At 54.7% G+C, this 15,404-nt stretch overlaps 1 protein-coding gene across 2 annotated transcripts; it reads left to right on the forward strand.

Annotated features, from left to right (window-relative positions):
• Positions 1–4,606: 4,606 nt before the first annotated feature.
• Positions 4,607–14,210, forward strand: Tinagl1 (tubulointerstitial nephritis antigen like 1). Of its 2 annotated transcripts, none has more exons than XM_038335408.2 (12): positions 4,607–4,691; positions 5,219–5,533; positions 6,436–6,499; positions 10,382–10,474; positions 10,675–10,789; positions 11,748–11,871; positions 11,953–12,103; positions 12,201–12,390; positions 12,482–12,527; positions 12,765–12,888; positions 13,471–13,516; positions 13,611–14,210. In XM_038335408.2, exons 2-12 carry the CDS (start codon positions 5,227–5,229, stop codon positions 13,746–13,748), a joined length of 1,398 nt encoding a protein of 465 aa, XP_038191336.1. In that variant the 5' UTR covers positions 4,607–4,691; positions 5,219–5,226; the 3' UTR covers positions 13,749–14,210. The 2 variants fall into 2 exon arrangements, with proteins under 2 accessions (XP_038191336.1, XP_038191338.1); XM_038335410.1 differs by having other exon boundaries at positions 4,624–4,691; positions 5,040–5,533.
• The last annotated feature ends 1,194 nt before the right edge of the window (positions 14,211–15,404 follow it).

Consider the following 15,404-nt stretch of genomic DNA (forward strand, 5'->3'; position numbering starts at 1 on the left):
CAGCACCAGGAGCCTGGGTTCCCCCACTGCCTCCCACACAGCCTTTTAGAATCCATGCTTGGCCCCTGACAGTCTGTTCTCTACTCAACATCAGCGAGAACCTCTATGTGTTTAACCCAGACTAATTAATTAATATTAGTTGGTGGGTTCTCCCTAAGTAGCCCAGGCTGGTCTCAAACTTACATTCCTCCTGCCTCTACCAACTGAGTACTAGGATTACAGGTGTGTGCTGTCAATCACCTTGGGCTTTGCTCAGACTTAAGTCTCCTCAGTTGCAGAAGACAACCCCAGCTCCTTTCTACAGCCAGGCTCATCTTAGCTCATCTGTCCCCACCCATGGTGGCCCTCCGGCTCCAGCACACTCAGCTGCGGCCAGCCTCAGGGCTTTTGCTCCTGAGCATCTGGTGTTCTGGAATACCTGTCTCCGCCTGAGGCCTGTGTCCAGAATCTCCTCCTGCAGACGTCAGCCAGACACTGCCTGACCTCTGAGATCACAGTGACCCGTATGACTCCAGGTCCCCAGGGTTTATGCAGAGCTTCACATTGCTTGGCATTTGTGACATCTGGTCTGCTTATTGACTGTCTCTGTGTCTATTTGCCTGTCCCCTTCAGGACCTGGGTCTGTGCACCTCAATCCTCAACGTTCCCTACCTGCGGCAGAATCTGATACATAGCTGGAGCTCAACAAATACTTTTTGAATGAATAATAATAATATAAAAAATCTGACGCAAGTGTTCTTAGCTAGGGTTTCTATTGCTGTGATGAAACACCATGACCAAAAGTAACTTGTGGAGGAAAGGGTTTATTCCACTTACGCTTCCAAGGCACTGTCATGGAAGGCAGTTAGGACAGGAACTCAGTAGCAGGAGCTGATCCAGAGGCCACGGAAGAGCACTGCTTACTGGCTGGCTTACTCCTCCATGACTTGCTCTGCCTGATTTCTTATACAACCCAGGACCACCGGCCAAGGGGTGGCACCACCCACAATGGGCCGGGCCCTAAGAAAATGCTCTACACGCTTGCCTACAGCCTGATCTTACAGAGGCATTTTCTCGCTTTGGGATTCTCTTTGATGACTCTAGCTTGTGTCAAGTTGACACAAAAGCCAGCCACCAAAACCAGTATGACATGGCATGATACAACACGGTCCCTCAGGGTCAGTATGTCATCACCAGGACTGTCATGCTCCACTACACTTACTGTGCGCCACCAGGCCTTGAGGAATATTTTTTTTTTTTCTGAAATGGTCTCAAGTAGCCCAAGCTGTCCCTAAACTTACTATGTAGCTCAGGACAATCTTGAATTCCTAAGCCTCCCTCCTCTACCTCCCAGTCCTCTACCTCCCCATCCCAAACCCTGCGGGCAGGTGCCACCTACCAGTTTATACAGTGCTAGGGGTCCAGCCTAGGACTTTGTGCTCACGAGGCAAGTACTCTACCAGCTGAACTCCAGGCGAAGGTTAGAAACACAGCCCTGTGCTGTGACAATTAGCACACCTCAGGAAAGCTCAGCACACCACAGTAGAGCCCAACACTCCGTGACACTGCACCTGGCTCAGATCTTTGACTCGGTCTCCAGCATCATTGCTTGAAGCCCTGGACTTGTCCAGGCGACCAAGGGGCCATATAGAAACCTACTTAGCCTTGGCCGGAGTTCTGTTTGGGCTGCTCAAGTCCAGAGACCTGGTGGGGCATGGCTGCCCAGCTCAACTTCTAGAGAATAGGCCCTGGACTCCAGGAGCAGTAGGGAGAAGCTTGGTGTCTCTATGGAAACCAAAGGAGGTCAGGCCTCTGCCGTGGGTCCTTAGACATGTTGTCACCCTGTGGCTTCCCCTCTCCTGCAGAAAAAAGAAAGTCCAAGGAAGCTTCTGGGAAGTTGTGGTAATAGGTAAAAAACCAGGACTCAGAGAGGGACAGCCTACTTAGGGTCCCATGTGCAAGAGGACAGAGTCACTACAGAATCTCAGGCCCTCTGCCTCCTGGGACGACCAGAGGACAACAGGGAACCTGGGAGGACTAGAGGGCAATAGAAGGGACCTTGCTGGTGTCCCTTGCATGCTGCCCTATCCCAGTGTCTAGGACAAGGTTCTATTCTGAGCAAAACTTAGAGGGTGAGTCAGGAGGGTGGATGGTTCCTTGGAAAAGGAAAGTGGGGTGTCTGGCACCCCCAGGCTCTGCCCTTTTCCTCTGCCTCTTAGCCAAGGAATCTAGTGAGTCATGAGATTCCACTGAGGTAGGCTCAGAGCCAAACTCTGTGATGACAGAGGTGAGGGGTGGAGGGGAGATCCGGTCTGCTCTCCTCCCTGCTCCAAGTTCCTGTCTCCTGTGCACAGACAGACATAGACAGACAAACAGCCAAACTTCAGACAGACCCAGCTAATCCACAGGCACTAGCAGACAGGTGTTCACAAGCAAAGGGGCTTTCAACCACACTTAAGCAGCAGCAGCTTACACTAGGCACACGGACAGACAGACCCAGGATAGACACAGGGACACACACTGTCCACACAGCTATGGGGCACAAATACACAGGAGCATAGCAGGCAAGCAGGTAAATTGGTAGACCTAGATAGACAAGAACTGGCAGAGAGCCAAAAGATCCAGGTACACAGGAACACAGCGGGACACACACACACACACACACACACACACACACACACACACATCACAGTCATCCAGCAGCTTACAGGGAAGGGGTACTCTTGGGCAAAGATAGACCCAATGTTGTGGCTCCCAGTCTCAGAACTGTGAGACTGACCCATGAAAGCAGGCACCCAGGCCTGGGTTCGAGGGAAGCCAGCCTCCTCCCAGGGGACATGATGTCGGCTGGTTCTGCGGGACCTGCCTTGCAGTAAGATGGATGGAGAATAAACAGGAAAGGGGGCTTCCCAGCCAGCAGGGTGTTGAGACCTGTCATGGTGACTAAGGATGCCTGGGGAGAGAGAGTGTTGGCAGTGCACTAGGGAGCCTGTGTTCTGGCTATGTGACCTTGGATAAGTCTGTGCTCGCTTGTGCCTCCAGCCTCCATCTCCAGAGCGGCCTTGAACTGGCTACAAACCTGAACTCCTGATCCTTCTGCCTCACCTCCTGAGTGCTGGGAATACAGATACGTGCCACAGAACAAGTATTTATTGTGTGTGTGTGTGTGTGTGTGTGTGTGCGTGCACGCAAACGTGCACGAGCATGCGTATACAGTCTTGCTACCATGCATGCTCGCATGGGCAGTCTCTATGCATTAGAAGTATGACGGCAACTTTATGGAATCTATTCTCTCCTTCCACTGCCTAGATTCCAGGAGCTGAACTCAGGCTATCAGACTTGGTGGCCAGCACTGAGCCATCCCACCAGCCTCATGCTTTTTATATGCTGCTGGGCTTGAACCCAGGCCTTCCTGCATGCTGAACAAGCACTCTACCCAAGGAAGCTACATCCCAGCCCGAGTCTGTTCTCTTGAGCCTCGGTTCATCTTTTAGGCTTTGTCCTCTCAGGTCCTGTCCACGTGTTGGGTGTTTCTGTTCCATAGTCATCAGGGCACATCACCAATGTCCCCGCAGCAGGGGGTAATTCAGCCACAAGTAGCCCCTTGTGCTGCTCTCTCACCCTCCACAGAGGTGACAGCTGAGGGGAGGGGACAGAGAGGACAGAGCTGCCTGGGAGCACTAAGGGAATCCTGATACTCCTGCTTGCCCCTGAGCAGGATGGGACAACTGTCCAGGTGTGGTGTCCTTCCTCCACTGAGTGAGTCCTCTGGCCCTGGGCCCAACCTGTTGGAAGAGGGAGCTTGCACAATGGGGAGGCACAAAGTGACAGCCGGAAGGCCTCAAGGGACAGAAGCCCCATTGTGTGAGGGCAAGGCAAAGGTTAGACCAGAAACGGAAGGGGGCTCTGCAGGGGGCCCCAGCTGCCAGAGCTCTTGATGTGGGGCCCTTCAAGGCGCCCTGTGCCAAGGAGGATGCCCTTGGGCCTGGCGGAGGAGGCGGTGCTGGGCAAGGTGCCCACAGCATTGGGGAGGGCAGACCCCACAAGGGGCGGCTGGGTACACTCAGCCTCTGCAGCGCACCACCTCCTGGGGAGGAGCTGCCCAGAGTGCCCTGAACCTAGGCAGTTTCCAGAATCATCCACTGGAAATTCCTGTCATTCCTGGGAGCTGCCGTGGCTCAGAGTGGCCCCCAGCCCAGGGTCACTGGGACAAGGATGTGCACGGCTATTTTTCATCCTGAAGGGCCTGGGGGTTGGCTTAGAGAATTTTGCCCCTAGCTCTCAGTCCCTATCAAATCCTAGACTCTGATCTCAGTAGCTTCTTAGCTCCCCTTCAGCACACCTTATCGGTCTCCTAAAATGGGCTGGAAAGTCCTTCCTAGTATCACTCCACAATCCTTTCTCTCCTGAGTTGCAGTTCTGCTCCTTAAGGAAAGTCTTCCACTGACAAGAGACCCCCAGGGAAGACAATCACGTGCTCATGGTCCTTAACCTGCCCTCCCCTCGAGACCCTAGTGGGAGAGCTACGGGCTACTTCAGGTGCCGACCAGCGGCCCCGCCCTCCCGCAGTCCCTGCTTGGGGCGGGTGCTGCGGGCAGGGCGGTACAAAAAGCGTCCCGCCCTGCGCTCCTCACTTGACTCGGTCTGGCAGTCTCGAGCTTGGAGGCGGAGGCGCGCAGGGCAGCCTGGGTCCAGCCCACACCCCTCACCAGGTAGGGACTCTCCCTGTTCAGAGGGCAGAGGGCATAGAGAGAAGGATCAGGGAGGAGGGGGCACGCAGCGCGAGCAGGACTCAGGGTAGAGAGGCACAAAAGAGAGGGTCAGAGGGGCGCAGAGGATCGAAGATAGGACAGGACACATCAGGAGGTGGCTGGAGGGGGACTAGGAAGACACAGAGCCAAGAATCGAAGTCAGATAAGTTAGAGGGGTAGAGGGACCAAGGGCAGAGGAGAAAAATGGGTGTCGGGAATGTCACAGTTTACATTTCTTTGCCCTTGACAGTCCCTATGTGGGTCAGGGAGGGGTCCCATTTCTCACAAGTCCCCTGTCCCCATGAGCAGATTGTCGCCTAGTACTGAGTTCTTCCCCGGGACTCGGGAATCAAGGTCCGACGTTTCGCTTCGCTGAGCCTCCTGGGAAGGTTCCAGGACACGTGTAGGGAGACCCACTCTTGACGTGTGTAAGGGAGTCTCCAGAAGCCAACACCTCTGTCCCCTGACCTCTGTCCTCCTCCGGCCAGGAGGCACCATGTGGGGATGTCGGCTGGGGCTGCTGTTGCTGCTGCTGGCTGGCCAGGCTGCCCTGGAAGCCAGACGGAGCCGCTGGCGCAGGGAGTTGGCGCCAGGACTGCACCTGCGGGGCATCCGGGACGCTGGTGGCCGGTACTGCCAAGAGCGGGACTTGTGCTGTCGTGGCCGAGCTGATGACTGTGCCTTGCCCTACCTGGGAGCCACCTGTTACTGTGACCTCTTCTGCAACCGCACCGTCTCAGACTGCTGCCCTGACTTCTGGGACTTCTGCCTCGGGGTGCCACCCCCCTTCCCTCCCGTCCAAGGTGGGCACTCGGATAGCCTAGAGGGTGGACACCTTGTCAGCTGCAGTCTCAGCAAGCTCAGAAACAAGGCTGATAATGGACATTTCCCTGCTTTGAAAAATGTAGGAAGAAAAATCCTCACCCTGTTTATTCCCTGCCCCGTTGGAAGTCCCTCCTGTGGTCTTACTTGACTCAAGCAACTTTTAAAGAGAAGAGCCTGTTAGGACTAAGGTGGCCCTAGGGCAGGCAGGGTAGGCAGACTTGAGCCCTATCTCCTAGTCAGTATAGGGAAGGTGGCTGCCCCGCCTGCTGACTCACCCTGAGGCTGATAGAGCACACAGGGGCGGACAGGTTGTCTCAGCCAGGCGATTTTTTACCTTAGTTAGGATTCTGCTCCTCTGAGATTGGCCATGCTATTGGGTGGCTAAATCTGCTCCTGCCCTTGCCCACACGTGAACTTTTCCTGAACGTGATCTTTCCCTGCACCACCTTGCTCCAAGAGGGGAATCAGGAAAGTCCTTCCCACAGCCTGCCAGGGGTTCCGGTTAAGGAGAACCCATGTCTGGGTTGCTATCGCAAAATGCTGTGCTATCTTAAGGGAGTTGCTTGCCTTCTCCGGGCTTCAGTTTCTTTCCTCAAGCTCCTTCCATGCCCCAAGTGCAAGTTCCAACTCATTTGAGTGACAAAGGGTACCAGGAATGCCATGGCTGGCATCCAGGTGAAACAGTGGGCCCAAACTGGAGTTCTTGAACCGCTCTGATGTGGCAGTTGGTGTGGGGACCTGCAGAGATCCCAAGATACAGTTTGTTCTTAGAGTCAGTGAGAGCTGGGATTGACGTGTGATTAAGATGAGCTGGGCAGGTGTTGGGCGACCTGGCCTCGAGGACCCGGTCATCTCAACTCGGCTTCTCTCCCTCCTGTAGGATGCATGCATGGGGGCCGCATCTACCCAGTCTTTGGAACCTACTGGGACAACTGCAATCGATGGTGAGTATGAGAGACTGAGGTGGGCTCACTTTTAGTGCCACGTGGCCAGCAGGCTGGGTGCCAAACCCTGTCACCCATTCCCGAGGATGTCCTTTTTGTGCTGTGGGCCTCAGTGTCTGCGTCCGTGATATGGAAACTTTCAAACTGACCACGCCGTTTCATATAATAGGATTCTAGTCACAAGCCTAGGAGTGGTCAGCCATGGTGGTCTGGCTGGGTGCCACACCTAAGCCAGGACTTTTCCCTCCGCCCCTCCTGGTTTGGGCTGGCTTCCCTCCCAGCTTGTCCTGCTGTCACGGGAGAGTCCAAGAAGGGGACGCCAGGAAGGAAACCTCTGATGCAGCATCCGCTGTCCTGGGTGGGATGAGGGTCAGGGATGACTGAGCTGGCCACCAGCCAGTGGCCTGCAGCAGGGCCTTCCCTGGAATGTGCCCTCTCCCTACCCTTAAACCCCTGTTCCTAGCAGCAGAAGGAAGGGGTCATGGGTATCCTATCCTTGGTCTGAGCTGGGAAGGAGAGCAGGTGGGGAACACGGAGGCCTTACTGGAAACTATGGGGTCTCTGCTGCCCTGAGTTTGCCCCGCCCCTCCCTCCGCCTGGCCTGGGAGGCTCTAGGGAGAAGGAAACTTTTTGGAATGCACTGCGCCTAGCTGTTGCCTTTGCCTCACTGGGTGAGGGGTTCCAGGGTCACTGTGGGAATGGGGACCTTGTGTGCTTGTGTGCGTGGGTGTTGGCGGGTGTCTGGGTGAGGGAAGGGTGTGTGTGTGTGCTCAGAAGGGCGGGGCGTATCTGCAGAATTCTGCTGTTCTGATAGGGTGGCTGCCAAGGGGTTAACGTTTTCACTGCTGTCCCAGGCCCCTCTGGAATGCTGGGACCTGTTGCTACCAGTCTTGTCTAGACCTGCTTGAATAGCCCTGGGGCTCAAGAGATGGGGGACAGGAAAGCATTGGCTGACCCCTTCAGGACACGCTTCCTGGTGGCTGAATCCCACTTGAGAGTGGAAGACTGTCTATGTACCTTCCAGGCTGGACATCTCCAGCAGGGATGCTTCTGAAGGGCTTAAGAGCTGTTGAAGAAGGTAGAAGAAGGGGTCTCCCTACCCCCACAGGTCCCTCCAGCTCTCTAGAGCACCGCCCGCTGGCTCCAGGGCTAGAGAGCCAGCCATATTGGGGCTTGGCTCCCCTGGAGGCTCCTTATAAGGTGGCATTGTAGGCGGGTGCCCTGGGTTGCCTGGAAGGAGGCTGTTTAGAATCTTGTAATAGCAGAGTTATGAGCTTGTAAAAAGCTTCGCAGAATGCCTAGAATTCAAGCCTCCAGCTGATGCCTAATTACTGAAGACCCACTGTGTCGCAGGCACTGTGCTGGGCCCAGGAGGTCCAGCTAGAAGGAGACAGGCACAAGTCTGGACCCATGGGAACTTGTAGTTTTGTAATGAAGGACATGGAAAAGCAAAAACCAAGCAAACAAAAAAAAACCACACACACAAATGTTATGACAAGCTGCTATAGGTGTTCTACAGGGAGAGAGGATGAGGAGATCCTGGCTTAGAGTGGGGAGGGGAGCGCAGATGAAAGGAAGGCTGCTCGGGGCTTTCTGATGGCGTGAGCAGAGGACAAAAAAGGGACCTATACATGGGGGAGGGAGGGGCATCACTTAGGGGAAGGCAGGAGGTAGGATAAGGTCTTCTTGGTGGGACCGTCAAGCAGCAGAGACTGGAGAAGGCTCAGCCATGTCCCAGCTTCTGCGGGCCTAAGGAAAGTTCCCTATAGACCTCCAGTCTAAATGGCATGGCTCATGGATCTGTCTGGCCTCAGAGCATCTGGGCCAGGGATGGCTGAGTGAGTTGACCTGGAGCAGGGGATGGCAGCAGAGGAGGAAGGGCAGGAAGGTAGGTTCAGGATGCGTGTCTTTGGCATGCTCTGACAGGGGACGTGGAATGTTCACCACTGACTCTGGCGCTCGACAACAGCTGGGTGCCATGTTCTCAGCTGAGGACGGTGGGAGGGGCAGACCAGGGGAAGGCTGGGTGGCTTTAATCCAAGATGCCATTACGCATCCCGAGGTGTGGCCAGCTGAACATGAGCAGGAGAAGGGGGCCCAGCATGAACAATAGCCCAAAGTGCCCACAGCGGGTCAAGCCCTTCCGAGGCCTGGAAATCCCTGGAAAGTGGCACTAAGTGTACTGTCCTCACTTTACAGATTGGAAAGATAGATAGAGGGGGTGGGGCTTTTAAACAACCTTCCCAAGGCCACAAAACAGGCTAGCAGGGTCCGAACTCAGGAGTTAAACTCTAACGTTTACATTCTTAGCCACTTGGCTGTGCCACTTCAAGTCATTCATTGACTCAACAGATACTGGCTAGGATGCAGGTTGACAATTCCAGCCATGCTGGATGCTGAGGCAGGAGGATACCAAGTCCAAAGGTAGCCAGAACTCCAGAGTAAATTCAAGGCCAGCCTGCGTAACTTAGTCTCAAAATAGAGTCATAACCCTGTCTCAAAACAGAGTCAAAAAAGGGCCAAGGGTGTGACCCAGGGGAGAGCATTTATTTACCTTCCGTAAGGCCTTGGGTTCAGTCCTAAGGACAATAAAAACAATACGTGCTGGGTGCTCACCATGCTCTTGGCTATTTTCTCCTAACTCCTGCAAGTGTCCTGAGAATTTGAGAGGGAACATGGATAAGTAGGCTGGGGATGTGGGTCGGTTTGGCAGAGTGCTGGCCTAGCAGGTAAGAAACCCTAGGTTCAGTCCTCAGCACCACGTAAAAGTTGGCATGGGTGGTACAGAGGCAGGGGGATCAGAAGTTCAAGACCACTCTTGGGCTACACAGTGAGTTCAAGGCCCAACTTCAGCTACCTGGTCAATGCTGCCAGAAAACAAGGTAAAAGGAAAGCAGTATAAACACCAGTAGGACACCAGGTGTTGGTGGCAAAGGGACTCTGTCAGTCAAGGAAGTGGGCGGAGATAGGAGACCAGAGGAAAGCTTCTCTGAGAGGTGACATTTGAACGAGGAGAGGAATCGGCGAGAAAATGAGAGGGAGCTGAGGAAGATGTAGTTGGAGGAGCAGCTCCAAGGCCCTGGGCAGGAGTTTGGCAGGTATGAACAACCATTGTGGCTGGAGTCCAGGTCTGGGAGGAGTAAGGGTCAGACAGGATGGAAAACCAGATCACATAAGGCTTTGTCACCCTGAAGGACTTTGGCTCTTATTCCACTGTGTGAAGCCAGTGGAGGACTGGAGCGGAGGACTGGCTTAACAGGATGGCTGTGGCCACCAATTTAAAAATATACTTTGGGGACATGGGGCGGTGTAGGGTGGAGGCCAGAGGCCAGGACAAGGAGACTGCAGCAGTGATCAGGTGGAAGGTGGTGGGACGGAGGTGGCCGTGGAGAGACTGAGGCAACGTCTTTACCCTGAGTTTGTGTTAAGGTGTGGCTGGATCAGACGTGAGGGGTCAAAGGTGACTCCCGGTTTTGAGTCTGAGGTGCAGGAAGTCGCAGGAGCTGGAACTCACTCTGACCCACATTCAACAGAACCTGTGCTGCATCCCCACACCGGTGATGCTGAGGAACACTGATATCCGGAGCAGTGGGGATGAACTGAAGAGTTGTAAACTTGCTAGACGGTGGTGGTGCACACCTTTAATCCCAGCACTCGGGAGGCAAAAGCAGGCGGGTCTCTGTGAGTTCGAGACCAGCCTGGTCTACAGAATGAGTTACAGGATGGCCAGGACTACACAGAGAATTCCTGTCTAAAAAACAGGGGCTTGACTACAGTATAGTTGCTGGTACAGAATCCCATGCCCATGTGAACCTCCGAGGTTCCTCAGGGGCCCCCAGCCCCACTCATGATTTCTTCCTTTTTGTCTGTCTTTCTTATCAGCACCTGCCATGAGAAAGGGCAGTGGGAGTGTGACCAGGACCCATGTCTCGTGGACCCAGACATGATTAATGCCATCAATCGGGGCAACTACGGGTGAGAGGCTCTGGGCACGGCACTGGTGGGCTCAGGAGTGCACATGCATGTCCACATACATGATCATTAGACATGGTCATTGTGCTAGGCACACACACACACTGGATTTTACTTCTCTGTGCCTTGTAGCCATCATGCGTTAGCCCCAGGGCTTCTGGCCTTGCTAGGTCTGCTACTTATCTTTACCATCTTTCCTACAGGTGGCAGGCTGGGAACCATAGTGCCTTCTGGGGCATGACCCTAGACGAGGGCATTCGCTACCGCCTGGGCACAATCCGCCCATCTTCCTCTGTCATGAATATGAATGAGATTTATGTAAGTCCGCCCTTGCGCACATCCTCACCATCTTTCTCCCGGTGGCTTAGCACATCACAGATGATGTGGCTTATCTTGCTCTGCCAAGGGGCTATCCCCTAGGACGAGGCTGTATGTCCCTGGGCATATAGGTGCCTTCTCTGGCAGTGTTGCGATTAGCTTCTAAACCTGGTTCTCTCGACAGCCCCTCCCGCCTTCCTCAGCCTGGGAAAAATGCTGTTGGTCCCAGTACAGCTGGGTCAAGACCCAAAGGGTCAGGGGTCACCTTGGTATTTTAGGAAACGAGGGACAGACAGTCTTCCAGCTCTGGCCAGAAAGCAACAATTCTCGGAAAAAATGCCGACTCAGTGAAGCCCCCAGGGAAGAGGGGGCTTCTGTTTTCCCACCAGTCAAAGGGGGAGTGGGAGGAGGGGAAGACTCCATGCAGCAGGCTTGGGTGGGGCTTGTGCTGTCCCTCAAAGAAGACGGAGAAAGGCCGGGGACTTCTACTCAAGGCCAGGGTGACCAGCCTCTGGCCCTGCATTTCTCCCTGGGGCTGCTTGCTGTTTTCTGCTGTTTGTCTTGGCGACCTGCCTGATCACGGGACTTTACTGTTTCTTCCCGCTCCAGTCCTTTGGGGCTTGAAGGCCACTGCCGTGGCAGGAAGGAGGGTGTGGCTCACCAGAAGGTACAGAGAGAGTGGCAGGAGCTGAGAGCAGGAGCTGGTGGCCCTGGCCTAGGCGTCCCTGCTGCTGGCTGGCCTTGGTGACTCATTTGTTGAGTAGGCCTCATTACCCCTGTGTGATCTTTGGGGGACCCCACTCAAGGTCAAGTTGGAAGTAACTGGCACCCTCCCCGCACCCTAGGACAGCTCCAGAACCAACTGCTGGAGGCTCTGGACTTTCAGCATCCCCCAAAGCCTGGGCTCCGGGGACAACAAGGAATGCTAGGAAACAATGTCATCATTATTGTCTTACAGATGGTGCCAGGCCAAGGGGAAGCACTACCCAGGGCCTTTGAGGCTTCTGAGAAGTGGCCCAACCTGATCCACGAGCCACTGGACCAGGGCAACTGCGCAGGCTCCTGGGCTTTCTCCACAGCAGGTGTGTCTAGGGGGAGGAGCTAGTACCAGAGAGGAGGGCCATGGCCCCGCCTCTAACAGCACCTTTTACCTCTCCCACTAGCTGTTGCATCGGACCGGGTCTCCATCCATTCTCTGGGACACATGACACCCATTCTGTCACCACAGAACCTGCTGTCCTGTGATACCCACCACCAGCGGGGCTGCCGAGGTGGGCGTCTTGATGGTGCTTGGTGGTTCCTGCGGCGCCGAGGGTATGCAACAGGGGCTGTGGGCTGGAAGAAGACGAGGCACCCTGAAGAGCCTGGGCTTTCGGGTGCCAGGCATCACAGCCTTCGCTCCCTTCTTCAGGGTGGTGTCTGACAACTGTTACCCATTCGCCGGCCGTGAGCAGAACGAAGCCAGTACCACTCCTCGCTGTATGATGCACAGTCGCGCCATGGGGCGGGGCAAGCGCCAGGCCACTTCCCGCTGCCCCAATAGTCAAGTTGATTCCAATGACATCTACCAGGTCACCCCTGCCTACCGCCTGGGCTCCGATGTACGTCTAAAATAAACATGGGGAGGGGGCAGAAGCAAGAGTTGGGGGGCTTGGCCGGCTAAATCTTACCTTGATGGACCTCCTTCCCCAGGAGAAGGAGATCATGAAGGAGTTAATGGAGAACGGCCCCGTTCAAGGTAAACACCCCTAGCTTCTCCCTGGTTCAGGAGCTTCCTGCTGGAGGCTGGGCACAGGACCCAGGGGGTCTCTACAGCTTTAGGGGCCGGGTGCAGTGGAACAGGAGTGGAAGAGGGTCCATTCCCTCTTCCTTGCAGGAAGCTTCTGGAAAAATCAGTCTCTAACATAAGGCCCCAGTGTCTTAGCATCAGAACCTGTTCTAATGGGCCGGGCGCCCTCCCTGTCTCTGCCCACAGCGCTCATGGAAGTACATGAGGATTTCTTCTTGTACCAGAGCGGCATCTACAGTCACACACCTGTAAGCCAGGGGAGGCCGGAGCGGTACCGCAGACATGGGACTCACTCGGTCAAGATCACAGGGTGAGGTTCCTGTGTGCACACAGGCCTAGGAGCAGCGGGGTTTACACTGGGAATTCTTTGGAACGCTTGGTGTTTTCTGCGGACCTGAGGCTGCCCCTCCCCTCGTCCTGTTGCCAAAGAGAGAACCGACACAGAGAGGAGGGGCTGATTGCGGGGGTGCGTGGACAGTGGGAAGCTCTGAAGGGTGTCTGGGAACAGTGAACCGCGCCCCCTTGAAATAGAGGTGAGAATGCAAGGGTGGGGAGATACACCTTAATCCCAGCATTGAGGAGAAGGTGGTAGAAGGACCGGGGTTTTCTTTACATAGCAACTTCAGGTCCAGTCTGGGCTATGTGAGAGCTTGTCTCAAAAAAAATCCAACGAACCAACCAAACAAACAAAACCAAGAAAACCCTCAAGGGTTATTTACCACTTGTCCCCACTCAGGCCAACTCGGAGTGACGGAGGCCATGCAAAGGGGGCGGGCACTCAAGTGCCTGCTGCATTCAGATTTCAGAAGTGACAAGGGAGGGTGAGGGGTGCTTTGTTCCGATGCTGAGACCTGGTGCAATCAACACCCCCTCCCTCTTATTTTGCCACTAGGTGGGGAGAAGAGACCATGCCAGATGGGAGGAGGATCAAATACTGGGTGAGTCCTCAGTGCAAAGCTGAGCCGCACATCCCCTGCCCTCCTGGGCCCTGGCCCATCCCTGGCCTCATATCTCTCTCCTTTTCACTTCCAGACTGCTGCCAACTCATGGGGCCCGTGGTGGGGTGAGAGGGGCCACTTCCGAATCTTGCGTGGCACCAACGAATGTGACATCGAGAGCTTCGTGCTGGGCGTCTGGGGCCGTGTAGGAATGGAGGACATGGGGCATTAATGAGGGGCAGCCACTAGGTGGGATCCACAGCTACGGAAGAGGCCTTAGGGGCCATACCTGATGAAGCCTTGGGTGCAGTCAGGGGAACCAGGTGCTAATTCACATACACACAGATCCGCTAATGCAGCATCCGGCCTGGGAGCCAGAGATGAGTGAGGCTGGAGGAGGTCCCAGACATCACAGCCAGAACTGGAGAGGGCCTGGTTTGGAAACTGCAGGGAGTATAGATCCCAGGCCCCTGGTCCACCAGTCCGAGACCACAGGAGCTAAGACACCCCGCTCTTCCTACTACTTAATCCCATTCCCATTTTCTTAACTTTTTTTCTTTTTGGTTGTTCCTTCCCGTCTTCCTGGTCTCCATTCTGGCTGTACCTTTCCAAAACTCCCAGTACTGTTTTCTTAGTCTTTAAATATATTTATTTTTCTTTTCACCATTTTAAAATAAAACCAAAGTATTGATAATTTCAGTGTCTTGGACTCTTCAAGGTGAGAAAACCAAGTCAGAGCCGGTGTGGCCCATGGCTAGACAACAGAAAGAACCTCCCTAAAGCTGGGAATGAGGGCACAGGCTTGTGATCCCAGCACTTGGGAGATGGAGGCCTGAGGGCCTGAGTTCTAGGTTATTATTGGGTTAGGTAGCAAGTCTGAGGACAGCCTTGGAGTACATGAGACCCTGAAGAAAGAGGAAGCGGAGGGATGAGGGGCGGAGGATTGCATACCACTGGGTGACAGGCATGGGTGGATGGCCAAGAAATCTGTTTTTCTATTTCTAATTGTCACTGCCCAGCCACTTGGAGGAGGGGCCTGGATAACATGGCCTTTGACCCCCAGAGGTGGTCTGCCCTTTCAGATGCTGAGTCAGCACTGCCCAGGGAAGCGGGGAGGGTGTGGCCTAGTCTTCCAATTAACAGAAGCAATCCAGCAGGCAGAGAAGCAGGACCCTCCCCTCTCCCTACTCCTGAGACAAATCCTCTCCCTGCTGTATATCCCCAGGCCCCCAGTGCCTAACAGCTAATGGTATGTGACCCTCCATCCCCTCCCCTTCTCTTCTGCCCCCCTCCCTTGTCTTTCTTACCCTCTCCTTTCCTTTCTGTGGGAGTCATAAATAGTCAGGACTGCTCTCCCATCCCAGCGTGATTTCAAGGCCCCAGAGTCCTGTCTAACTGACCGCTTACCCTGTGCCCGGGTGGTACATACTACTTATCCTATGCCTGGGTGGTACACACTGTCTACCCTGTACACACCTGCAATGATAACCCTTGGTGGATGCAGGAAGCTGAGGAGCAAATCCTGGGTCTGGAGACCCTGTTAGAATGTGACAGCCCAGGACCTCTCTACTCCTCAGATGATAACACATACCCAGACTCTAAGAACTTTCTGGTCTCCAGTCCAGACACCCTCCCCTGCCACTCATTTCAAGCCTGGTCCTGGATTCTTTATTCACATGGTCCCTGTAAAGGGTGACTGATACGGAAGATGCTGTGCCAGGGCCACCCCCACCCTGCACGGATTAGACACCACCTCTCCCAGCTCTCCTCTGCCTGCCTTTCCACCTCCTATTTGCCTTGCATGCGCATTTGAGCTAGAAGCCCCCAGAGTTCATCAGGAATCGGTTCCTTGTTCTTCCATGGATAGGGTCTCACATAGCGAGTACCC

Source organism: Arvicola amphibius, chromosome 6 (genome assembly GCF_903992535.2).
Source record: "Arvicola amphibius chromosome 6, mArvAmp1.2, whole genome shotgun sequence".
NCBI classification, from domain to species: Eukaryota; Metazoa; Chordata; class Mammalia; order Rodentia; family Cricetidae; genus Arvicola; species Arvicola amphibius.